Source organism: Saccostrea echinata, unplaced genomic scaffold, assembly GCF_033153115.1.
Source record: "Saccostrea echinata isolate AGI-Se365-2 ecotype Australia unplaced genomic scaffold, CSIRO_AGI_Sech_v1 ptg000029l, whole genome shotgun sequence".
Taxonomy (NCBI): domain Eukaryota; kingdom Metazoa; phylum Mollusca; class Bivalvia; order Ostreida; family Ostreidae; genus Saccostrea; species Saccostrea echinata.
Window position 1 is genome coordinate 7,113,273 of NW_026889778.1, and position 13,613 is coordinate 7,126,885.

A 13,613-nucleotide genomic window follows, 5' to 3' on the forward strand; every position below is an offset into this window, starting at 1 on the left:
TCACCTAATTCGGAGACCGTAAGTTAATATCAACGAAAATCACAGGTCATCATTACAAAGACCAAAAGTTACCTAATATGGTATGTCGGAGACAAGTTGTCACCTATTGGCATGATTGTAGTATTGATTTTTCAATACTAAAACAAGAAGTCACTCTATATGGGATACTTATATGCCCAGTGTTCATCTTATGTTTTACAATACGGAGACAAGAGGATACCTGATGTGGATAGTAAATCACTAGGAAGACCAGTATTCATCTTATGCGATATATCAATTAGAGGTCACCTAATGCGGTACAGGTAACTCTCGATACCTCGAAGTCCGCGGGACCGAGGAAAAACTTCGAGAGATCAAGAGTTCGAGTTTTCAAGAGTCCGGAATTTTCCGGGTTTGTTGACAGGTTTTAAAATTAGTCTTACCGGATGTAATGATTTTCATGCAGTGCTAACCTTTTACACGTGGTTTATATAAAACAACGATATTTTTTCGTAATTTAGTTAAAAATTTTAAATTAAACTGAGTAAAGCAAAATATGTAAATCATTTTATGTATATTTATTTATTCTTTGTAATATGGACATCATACTACGCATTCGTTACATGAAAACGACATTTTACCGCGTCGCATACATACATGTAGCATTGACTATAAATCCATATTAACATGATCATTGAACGGAGTTCTGTAAGTATTTGTCCAACAATAGTCATCATATTGACATTGAGGCTGTTAATGCTTTTTCATATTTCGTTTAACTTTGACACTGACTCGAAATAAAAATTAAATTAGTGTTTCGTCTTGTAATCAATTACTACTTTTCACTGACATTCCGTCTCCGAATCATCGTAAGACAGTCGATGATAATTATTTTAATAGCATATAGGCAAAAATGATTAATTATAAATCAATTATCACCTTGCAGCATAAGTGTCACCTGAATAAACATCCCGTTCCTCGAGACCCGCGTCTTCTGCCTGGGGCCATTTAAATGTCCAGGTAAAGGTGCCAATTATATAACCTTGTATATACATAGCCACTTCGAGCTATCGAGGGTAAAATCTAATAGAATATGCATAGCGGGACTGAATTTTGACTTCGAGGGATCAAGGGTTTCGAGAGATCAAGAGTTCGAGAAATCAAGAGTAAATTTGCTTAGTTATATAGGGGAAAAATTCGGGACCGGAGACTCACTTCGAGCGATCAAGAACTTCGAGAGATCGAAGTTCGAGCCATCAAGAGTTACCTGTATATCAATACAGAGACAGTGATCATCAAATGCGCTACATTCTAATACGGCTATTGCAAAGATCAAACAAATGCAGTGACCGTTATTCTCCAATGATCATAACCGTCATCAACAAATTATCAACAACTTTGAATAGGTTTCCTCTAACTGTACTCGGGATGTAGGCTTCTTTTGATTGCGACGCAAATTAGTGGGAATTATTTGGAAAAAAAAAGTTTCATTTGGGTTCGGATTACCTCGTGCTTTGTCTAATGCGTAATTTACGCATTAATAAAAATAGTATCGGAATAATTTACTTGTTACACACGATTTGATGAATTGATACAGATATAAAGCATATATTATTTTGTAAGATTCGGAATTGGAAAAGCCCCCTTAACATCTAGCAGTGGTACTCTAATTCATTTTTATAAATTAAATCATATATGTATACATCTGTATATCCATAAATCTTTTTAACAAATGAATCCGACCTTTGCTAAGCAATTTATAAGAAAAACGAAAAATTGCACCAAAATTATGTAATATCGTTTAACATGAATAGAATTAAAACTGGAAAATAATTTAGCTTGCTTAAACTTTTCATATGGTCTAGTCTTGTATTCCACCATATTTCAAGTTGAAGACTACACCTTGTATTCTTACAAATATACATCGACCATTGCTTTCAAACATTTTTATTACAAGAAAACTTTACATGGCCTGGATATCGAATATCTGAAACATAATCCTCCTTCGTGTTCATGTTCTTTTTCATCCTATATTTATAGTCCTGTTGGACACGTTATTACTTTTGTAGTAAATATAGTTAATAATGAAGACCTTAGATCACTAATTTTAAAAGATCCTAAATATAGGGAACCCTGATCCTTTAACTGGCGTCGTAATTTCATACATATTATGGATTATGTAGAGGATTACGCCAGGCGTTGAGTAAAAGAAGACCTTGACATTTTTTAAAGAATGGATTAAATGTTTCAGATATATGTTAAAATCAAACGATTGAGGGACAGTATAAAATCATCTATCCTTCTGTATTCAATAATTCAGAAGTGAAAAAAGAATTAGATAGATTACACGATCAGTATGATCAATTAGCCTCCGTTAATTCTATCTCTTTCTCCAATCCAAAATCTGTGTGACTAACTGGACGGTGGGGGTTAAAGGCGTCGGAATGTCCCTGCTACTCTCGGTCAACTAAGAATTGCCCTGTAGGAAGGGTTGAATAATATCCCTTTGAGAAAGATAAATGCACTGATGAACTCCATACAGAGGTGAATCAAGACTGTAACGAATGCGCGAGAGAGATAACATTTTTTATTTTCACTTTTTGGGTTATATGAATTTCAATAACCCATGAATTATCAGTGAAAAACAATTGAGCTTTTGGAAACTTGTTGATAGTTGATGATCTTAAATGTTAAATAACAATACTAGAAAATATGCTCGAAAAAATATATCTAATTCACCTCAAAAGTGTACCCTGCATTTCCTTTCCATTCAGTATAGATATGAAGAGTAATTTAATCGCATATATTGTTCAAGTTATTGAAGAAAATCATCTCTTTATCGCTACCGGCCACGGTAGCCTAGTGGAAGGGAGTTCGCTTCATGATTGGGAGGCCCGAGTTCGATTCTCGTTCGCCGTGCCGCGTCAAACCTAAGACTGTTCCTTCGCCAAGCGCCCGGCATTAGAAGTGAAAGTCACGGGTCTTTCGGATATGACCTTAAAAACGTATGTCCCGTGTCACGGTAGGCGTTGGCACGATAAAGAACCCTCACTGCTCAATGGCCCTGAGTGCCGAGTATAGGACTAAAGAAGCCCTTCTCCGGCATACCGTGACGTCTCTATATGAGTGAAAAATTCTTGAATGGGACGTTAAACAATATACAATCAATCAATCAATCTCTTTATCGCTAAAAATTAATACGCTAAAAATACGCTAAAAATAGATGTCAAATTTAAAGATAAAATCGCTAAATTTGCCGTTCACCGAAATAACCCATTATAGATTACGGTATTCGATCTAGGGTCTCACTAGGGTCTAATAATAACTTTTGCCGTGATGGATCGTTGGCAAGCACAGGAAGAGTTGTTGGCTTTCTTAGCAACGTTTTGAATATGACATTCCCAGTGGAGCTTGTAATCAATGGAGACTGCCTTAATTTGGTTCTGAGCTATAAAGTTTGGACATGATTGGTAAAGTTCACCTCAATCAAAGATCTTTTGTTGGCAAAACGTACAAGGGTCGTTCAATAAATAATGCAGTAGACCATCGAAAAGAAAAAAAAGTACGTAATACATATTCTTAACATTTTCAAACCCTCAAAGCATTCCCTGTTATCCATTACACATGCCTTATGTCTTTGTACCTATGGCCAGAAAACCTCAGCATACTCATCTTCAGGGATACCCCAAAAACACTGATGAATATCACTTCCAATTACTTATCTAATACTGTACAATCTTCCTTTGATTGTTTTCATGCGTTTTTGGAATAAAAAAACCTCACAATGGCTGACATCTAGCGAATATGCGGATATCAAAGCTCTGTAAACTTTCTTTTCTTTAGAATTTCATTTATTTCTCTGTTCTTATTTGCAGCAGCGTTGCCAGGTGCAAGAAAATTAAAAGGGGGCGGTGTTTGGATTTTTTGCAGAAAATCTGTTAACCGTTCCTCAGTGCAACTTTTAACATAAAAGTTACCATTGATGCTCCTTCCTTTGGGTGTATGTACATGCTTTACTGGACCTCTTGAAAAACAAGAGGACCAAGGGCCTTAACGGTCACCTGAGTATAATACAACAATTTAGAGGATCCATAGAGTATAGAATGAACTAAGAGGCGAAGCTTTGTTGCCCAAAAGCAAGAAAAATAGGGTGATCAGGATCAACAAAATAATTAGTCTACTGTTTATTAACAGTTCATAAATTAGCTTCTAATCTGTTCCCCATTTATCACTATCACCATACAGTATATTAACAAATTATCAGTGATTCTGTACTATTTTAATTCCTTGATAAAATATCTTACATTGGACTCTTGGTCTTTGATGAACATTGAATAAGACAAGTTATTTTTGTCTCATTTTTATTTATCTATTACTTAATAACAAGTCTACCTTATCATTTAAACTATAAAAGTACTTTTTGTATTATACAATAAAAAATAATTCTCCTATTCTATTAACCTTTCAAGTACATTATTTACAGTGATTACTGTAAACCAACTATTATTCGCGTCAACTTTTATTCGCGATTCGTCAGTTTGAAATCAATCCGCTACGATTAATTTTCGCGACTGAGGAAACATTCTCTACAGATACAAAGCAGTGATAAATATTCGCGAGTTAAAGTAGGTCGCAAAACTCGCGAATATTTCTCGCAAGCGAATAAAAGTTGGTTTACAGTAATTATCAAAAGTAAATGGCAAAGGAAAATAACTCTTCTCATTTGAATACAAATTGATAGAGCCCTGGCCAGGACCAGAACATTTGTTAAATCTTTATTAAAACTTTTACTCCTTTTGCCTCTGATATGCCCAGGTGCAGAGAAGATTTTCAAAGAAATAATGCATTTTTACTACAGGTTCACTATATTATCAATAGAGACCCCCCTCCCCCGCACCAGAACCCCTTACCTTGGGGCCAGGAATTTCACAATTTTGGTAGAGTCACCCTTGGTTATCATAGCTGTGTATTCAATTTGTTTCAATAATACCCAGCCCCGCCCTAGCGCCAGAATCCCTGACCCTGGAGCCATGAATTTAACAATTTTGGTAGAGTCACCCTTGCTTATTATAGCTATGTATTCAATTTGTTTCAATAATATCCAGGAGTAGAGAAGAAGATTTTCAAAGAAATAATGCACTTTCACAATATGATCAATATAGCCCCGCCCTAGCACCAGAACCGCTGACTCTGGGGCCAGGAATTTCACAATATTGGTAGAGTCACCCTTGCTTATCATAACTATGTATTCAATTTGTTTCAATAATACCCAGGAGTAGAGAAGAAGATTTTTCAAAGAAATAATGCACTTTCACTATATGATCTATATAGCCCCGCCCTAGCACCAGAACCCCTGACCCTGGGGCCAGCAATTTCAAAATTTTGGAAAAAGCATCCTTGAGCACCATTACTATGCACTTAGTTTGTTTTAATAATACCCAGGAGCAGAGAGGAAGATTTTCAAAGAAATAATGCATTTTCACTATATAATCAATAGAGCCCTGCCCTACCACCAGAACCCCTGACCCAGGGGCCATGAAATTCACAATTTTGGAAAAGGCATCATTGCTTGTCAATACCATACACTTCGCTTGTTTAAATAATACCCAGGAGTAGAGAAGAAGATTTTCAAAGAAATAATGCACTTTCACTATATGATCTATTTAGCCCCGCCCTAGCACCAGAACCCCTGACCCTGGGGCCATGAATTTCACAATTTTGGAAAAATCATCCTTGTGCACCATTATCATGCACTTCGTTTGTTTAAATAATACCCAGGAGCAGAGAAGAAGATTTTCACAGAATTAATGCAATTTCACTATATAATAAATATAGCCCCGCCCTAACACCAGAACCCCTGACCCAGGGGCCATGAATTTCACAATTTTGGAAAAGGCATTATTGCTTGTCAATACCATACACTTCGCTTGTTTAAATAATACCCAGGAGTAGAGAAGAAGATTTTCAAAGAAATAATGCACTTTCACTATATGATCTATTTAGCCCTGCCCTAGCACCAGAACCCCTGACCCTGGGGCCATGAATTTAGGTAGAGGGCCCAATGCTTATCACAATCATGTCAACAGTTTGACTGCTTGATGTTCAGGTGTAAAGAAGAAGATTTTTAAAGATTGCATCTATTTTGGTGATTTTAGCCCCACCCCTTGGGCCCCAGGGGGGAAGGGACCATGAAATTCATAATTTTTGTTCCCCTTTACCCAAAGACGCTATATGCCAAAATTGGTTGAAATTGGTTGAGCGGTTCTAGAGAAGAGGTTGAAAATTTTCAAAAGTTAACGCACGACGACGGACAAAAACGGATAGCAATAGGTCACCTGAGGACTCAGGTGACCTAAAAAATGAAAACTTATAAAATATGCTTGGAGCCCTTGTTTCTCTTTACAATAATAAGAACGATAGCTTTTTTTTATTCCACATTTTTTTGGAAATAAAAAGTGCACCAATGTTTTGTCATTCATCATGCAAACTTAACAAACTTTTTATCTTAAAAAGACCGTAGGCACATTTTATGCAAGTTTTCTATTATGTAATTTTAAGAAAATGACACCTTTCACCCACTTTGACTCTTATATTTTAACTCTCTTTTTTTACTTTTGAACTTCTTAATTACGATGGCTGACAGCGGCCGCCACTTTCTGATTAAGAATATTTTCATTTTGTACAGCGTTTTTGTCAATTTTCGTTGACATATTACAACTAAACTGGTAATGCTATATGTACATGTACACTTTTTACACTGAAAATTTACACCAGCGAAAAACATCAAAATTCTTTCGCGTGATATGAAATTAAGATACATAAAACAGGTGGCTTGAAAGAGATAAGGAGCATTTTAATGATTTTCACCCTCAATTAGTCTGAAATATCGTAACCCAGTTAATCCTAGATTAGACATAAATCGTCATTCTGTCACCTTGTTGTATCATTAAAAAGATATTCTTGGGATTGTAATTAAAAAGGCGAATAAAAGTAATACGTTTGTTGTAATGGATATACATGAATATCATGGATATATCTCGATCCTCAAAGTGTATGAGACAACTCGATTCTACCTATTATGTAGAGGTAGAAAAACAGGATTTAGTAGCTCTACATGTGAGCATCCAATCAAAAGTTTATGGAATCATTGTATCAAAAACCAAACTTTAGATACGGAAATATACCCGTTTTAAGCAAGAATAAAATGACAACCTTAAATGTGGGAGTCTGTATTTGCTCTCTAAATACATAAAATTAATAACTAAATGCTTGAAACACCAACGCAACCTCTCAAGACTTCCACCTGGTCGGCCAATTATTTTTCAATGTGGCACGGGAATGAAAATATAGGTACATGTAACTAATGTGATCATTTCCTCGTGTGCATTGTTTAAAAAACAAAATTCATACGTCAAAGACACGTCCGATTATGAACAAAATCAAATTTCTGATAGACCTGGAAAATTTCATCCTGGTTACTTATGATGTGACCAGCAGGTACACCAGCATGGAATTTTATGAATTAATTACTACAATCTGTCGAGAAAGCATATCTAGATGACAATACTAATCTGTAATCACCCCGACCTTGCTGTTCTGCTAGAACCTTAAGCTTATCACCTTCAAGTAACCTGTTTTATGTATCTTCATTTCATATCACAAGAAAGAATTTTAATGATTTTCTCCAGTGTAAATTGTCAATGTAAAAACTGTATATGGACATATAGCATTACCAGTTTAGTTGTAATTTGTCGACCAAAATTGACCAAAAAAGCTGTACAAAATGACAATATTCAGAATCAAAAGTGGCAACCGCTGTCGGCCATCGTACTTAATCAATCCGAAAACTATACAGCGTCAAAGACTTTTCTTTCCACATTTAAAAAATCATATCTTTAGTATGCGTTTTTCGGCGATTATGCACAGAAGTTTTCACATACGCTCTCATTTTAATCTTCTTGGCAGAGATCATTTATACTATTTTCGGCTCAGTGTACTTACCATGCTTACTATAAAAGTGAATTTTTTTGCGAGGACAATAGGAAAAGTCATGGAGTTTTCTGTGATTAGGAGCTCTTTATTTCAACGTTTGAACTGTGAAAATATAAAATTAAGTAGATCTACATTTACTTTGATATATGTTTGTATATATGTTTGTTGCATTATTTATTGAACGACCCTTGTTTTATATCAGACTTCTCTGGTTTAAAACTCATTATAAAGTCATGTCTATCTTCTGTCCATGCCTTTCTGAAGCGTGGCATCTGTGATCTTTCGGTAGAGCAGGCAATTATCTGCAAAAGGCATTGTTGTGGATTTAACGCAAAATGGCAAATCGTTGGAACAGCTTTAAATCAAACACTCTGCATTATACATTGCTTAATTAATTTCAAACATCTATTTCATAAAATATTCCTGTCAATGATATAGTGAAGTGTCTTAAATCAATGGGATATGCAAGTATTGTTTTCTGGTATCCAAAAGTAACTGATCTTAGGAAATTATCATCAATTTTAACTACATAGTTAAATCATAGTGTGCATTACATTAACAGAAGCGCTTCAAGAAAAGAAGCAAAGCCATTTAAATTCGATGAATCTATCTTAGTACAGGTAATGGGATATCCTTGTAAAGGTGTTTAGAAATGATTTGGTCAGTTATATTAATATTTTTACCGCCAATTTTTTAATTATACACACGAATTAATACAACTGGAAACAGTCTCTTTGCATACTAAATCCACATAGCAAAATAAACATTTGACGTATCCTTAACGTTAAAGAACATATAGGAATGTTGATTCTGTATCGAAATATCTTAATTAAATTATAATTATGGAACGAGGCACTGAATGCTGCAAAAGAAAATCTAATATGTTCTTTCTCAAAATATATATATATATAAAAAAAATAAAAGGAGGGGATAAGTGGGGAGGTTTTGGGCGGGGGGGGGGGGGGCTAGGTTATAGTCTTAATTACAAATATAGAGTTACTGTTCTAAAATGATTTGAGCCATATAAATATTTACAAGAAAAACTAGTTAAGTCTGTTATTTCAAACTCGAGCAAGTAATGTATTAGAAAAAAAAATCATAATTTTAAGTACTGGGATAGAGTGAGACGAAAAATTATTGCGGATAAAAACCCTAACACGCAATATTGACAAAATAATTGACATTTTTCGAACAGTCTAGAAACCATAATGAGTTATATGTCACTTTCACCTGACTATTCAAATCGGGATGTAAGGTAGATTTAAAACAAAATATGTTTAATGGTCACAGAAACATCCGTGACAACGTTGATTTATTTCATCAAAGTTATACTTTGAAGAAAAAAAAATAAAAATATTCTGGAAACAGATGCACATGCATGGCGAAAAAGATCCAAACATTAAGTAGTTTCATGAGATAATACAATAAAATTCGTTTACAGCAAACACGCTAAAGTCTTACAATAAGTTTTCGCATGCAACAAAGATATTTTCATGTCACAAAGTTTAAAAAATATATATTACAGATTTATGGGATAAAAAGAATTCAAAATAACTCATCCCTGACACTTACTTATAAGTATGTTTTACTGTATTATCAATATTACGTTTTTAAACAATGAAGTTATAAGTTAACTCATGGATTTAACAACTTGAATTTTGTATCTCATGGCAAGCTTCTTATCAGGGTTGAATGCAAACTGAGAGGAAAATAAAATAACTTGTTTTTAACTTGTAGTTAACTTAACTGGTCTCGTTAATAAAACGATGAATACTTATCTAGTATTATGTTTAAGGGACGAAATGAAGAACACTATATTTAAGCAGGGACAAAAATTATACCACTCTTGCATTGCAAGGATTTACTTACATGTTACCATAACATTTTTTTCTCAGATGTTGTACCACGATAAACAATGATTGAAAAATTATTCAGCTATTTTAAAGATATTCCTTGCATTGTTGGTGTACGGAGACTAGATCATATACCTTTAACTATTATCAGTTTCTTTCGATCTAATACAAGCGATCTATTAAATATTTTCTCAGTCATGTGATGTTTGCTGCTCTTATCTAAAACAAAATGGCGTCTTGTCGTGCAAGTCTTCTTGGCGTATTCGCCAGCATTTTATTCTTGGGTAAGTCCAGTTTTCTTTAGTGATCCAATATTCAAGGAATGATATTGATTAGAAAATGTTCAGTTAGATATAATATATAAAATGCTAAAATAATTAAGGAAGGAAATATGCCGATTTTTCCAGAAGTAATTTTAAATGGGTACAGATCTGGAAGCAAAACTAAGCATTTCCCCTAATCAGCGATTGTAAAACTGGTTTCTTTGTTTTTAAAACTTTATATAATTCGTGTGATTAATTTAAACAATTCATTGAACAGTTCGAAAAAACTAAACCAGTGTATAAAGAGGAATTTTAGATAGCTACAATCAATGTTATTAAGATAACAAATGTTTACCAGCTTGTTTTCCTGTAAAAGATAACAATAACGAGAGATATGTGATTCAGTATTATTGTGGGTTTTAAATTTGACATGACTCTGCATGAAGAATGGCATTCCATTATCTTTAAAAATTCAGCCTGTAAAGAAACTTTGTTTAGCTTGATAATGTTCATTAATGGTAAAATAGAATACTGGTTGATTTGCTATGTAGTTTCCTTCATACGTCACATATCTGGAATGTGGTTCTAAGGATTGAAAGTTAATATTTTTGTAGCCGTTACCTGGGGTACTTAAAATCATTGTACCAATAATATACAAAGAACTGCTCCATGGTGTGATTTTGAATCATTTGTCCCGGGGTATAAGGACATGTTGTTTAGCCTAGCAGTTTTGAGGTTTATATATTCAACGTTATAATGTCAAAAACTCCTTCTTTTCACGATGTCATATTTAAGATAGATTAATTTATCGTTAACACACTAAATTCACAACCTGGAAATGTAAAAATATCATTTGCACCTTAGGATGCTACCCTGGGCAAATATTAACAGTGCACAATGAAATCCTTACGCCAACTTGAAAACGTTAAAAATTCAAGGTATTGTGGAATGGTGGTCATATTTTTACATGCATACGACGGGCATGTTAAAAAAGTCAGTCTGGGGATATAGAACACAAAGCGTAGTTATATATTTAACGTAAATAATGAAAAAAAAAATTAAGACGTCAGCATTCAAATTACCTTAAGACTGTGACAGAAAATAGTTGTAAAAAGAAAAATTTTATGTTTTTAATTTTTTTTTTTTTTTTTTTTTTTTTTTTTTTGGTGATTTTTGTATTTTATGGAGTTCAAATAAATTTTTAATTAAAAGTAAGAAATCAAGCAAAGCATTTCAAAGTCGACGTCATATCGCTGCGAGGTCATTTTACTACGCCAGAATCAAACATAGCTTGGTGAAGGGTTATCTCTCCTTTAAGTTAAAAAATGAATATGATAATAACTGTATTATTAAAGCACTTTTGATTTATTTGGATATATTTTTATTGTATTTTTTTTTACCTTGCATAAGATTAATTTTAAAAAGTTATAAAAAATGGTCATCAAAATTTCCATTTTTTTTTTTCTTTTTTGAGTGTGTGTGTGTATTTCTGTTGTTTTGTTTTATTTTGATGTTTGTTTTGTTTTTGATTTGTTTTGTTTTTGTTTGTTTGTTTTTCCCTTTTTTGATTTCTTTTTTTAATATATAACTTATTCTTGTCGACTCCTTGTCCTAAATATACTTCTGAATAGCATGTCTATTGTGTGTAGTCTTCTCAATGTGAGGCAGGAAACAAAAACATTATTTTCATTTAAATGACTTGGACTGTTTTCTTTTTCAAATGTTGTGAAAGTCAACTGTTCTTTCACTGCTTTGGCACGACTAACTTCTATTTCTTTTTTTAGATGTGGTAGAAGCCCGTTATTGCTATTATTACTACTACTCTGGTTCCTACGACTTTTACTGCTCATACTACTATGTGTAAGCAAGTCTTATTCATGTTCTATACAGACTATAGTTTGCACTTCTATCAAATTAACCCTGTCGGACCTTTGCTGTAATACATTCGTTGTTTCTTATCAAAGACAATCCACAGGCAAACACTTTGAAAAATATAAAAATAACTCAAACAGATCAAAATACAGGAAGAAAGCTTCAATGTTCGTGAAAAAATAATATTAATAGCCATTAAAGGTAGGAGTTTGTCAGAAGGGTGAATACATTGGAGGCTTATAATTCCGTTGTATTTTATACTGTGCCACCGGGGACGAAGTGAAAAGAAATGAACAATGCCTTAACCGTCTATTGTAAATGTAAAGGTTTTATATGCAGTCATTAAAGGGGGTATGTAAAATGTCAATATGAATGCATTATTAAGTAAGTTAACTCTTTACAATTTCCTAATTGACAAGGAATATAAATTAGAACAAACATATTTATAAAGAAGCACGTTCAATATCGTAACCTTGTTCTCACCTTTGTTAAAGACCCGTTGGTACCATCGTGGGAGCTGTGATTGGAACATTGATTGGCATAGCAACACTTGTTGGACTATTGGTCTTTTTCTGCTGCATCAGACCACGCCGTCTAGCGGCTAGGGGTACAGTACTCCAACCAGCTGGATCCAATGTAGCCGTCGTTTCCACCACAACTGGAGGTTTGTAGATAAATCCTAAGCTATCAGAAATTTCATATGTTAATTCTTCTAAGAATTTCCACGAATCAGTTTTAATTTTATATGAAATTAAACATCTTTTGATATCAGTTTTTGATTATTGTAAGACATGATTGTGTATGTCGTTACACTATAATGTTATGCAACTACAAGGCCACAACAAACAACTCATGAAAAGAAGAGTGGAAAAAGCAGGTAAAATATTCCAAAACAAACAACAAAAATCAAATTGAAAACCCAAACTAACATTGTTTAATGATATATGAGAAATACTTAGACGATGTCAAAGACCGTTTTCATGACACTCAATGACATTTTTTTTGTTTTGTTCTACAAGGTGTGCAATATGGAGGTGGTTATGTCAATACAGCTGCTTATCCTCCGGGGACCCAGCTCGCCTACCCACAGAACACATATCCTCCACAACAGCAAGCTCCCCAGACTGGATACCAACCCCCACCACCTTACAAATAAACTCAAAGATGAAAAAAAAACTCTCTGTGAAATAAATACAGCATTGCATAATTACACTTGTGCCATATATAAAAATGTTATTAATTTCAAAATGAATAACATACAATGATTCTTACCTTTTAAAAAAATAGTAAAATTACATTTTTGTAATCATATGCTCTATCTATTTTATATCATTAAAATTATTTTTTTCGTTATTAACTGGAACAAGTTAAGCAATCATGCTAATATTTTTACAATATTGTTGATTGGGGAAAAAATCGAGGTACTTCGAGCACAGAGCTCACTAAACGATACATCCCGGTTTATATGAGTATAATGCCAAAGTCCTTGTTTTGCTACCGGAAACCGCAAATATATGTCCAATCAGACCAATCAGGAGGTGGGCAAATGGCACTATGTAACAAAAAATTTGTGAAAGTCTCAACCGACAGGGTTTTTTTCTCATTAGTATAGGTGGAGCTGCGAGTAGGAGATGGGAACTCATCAGAGGGAGAA

General features: G+C 33.9%; 1 protein-coding gene across 1 annotated transcript; it reads left to right on the plus strand.

The window, feature by feature from the left end:
• The first annotated feature begins 10,048 nt into the window (after positions 1-10,048).
• On the plus strand, positions 10,049-13,312 carry LOC133194422 (uncharacterized). The gene is made up of 4 exons (XM_061330382.1): positions 10,049-10,108; positions 11,872-11,947; positions 12,454-12,623; positions 12,979-13,312. Exons 1-4 carry the CDS (start codon positions 10,054-10,056, stop codon positions 13,113-13,115), a joined length of 438 nt encoding a protein of 145 aa, XP_061186366.1. The 5' UTR covers positions 10,049-10,053; the 3' UTR covers positions 13,116-13,312.
• The last annotated feature ends 301 nt before the right edge of the window (positions 13,313-13,613 follow it).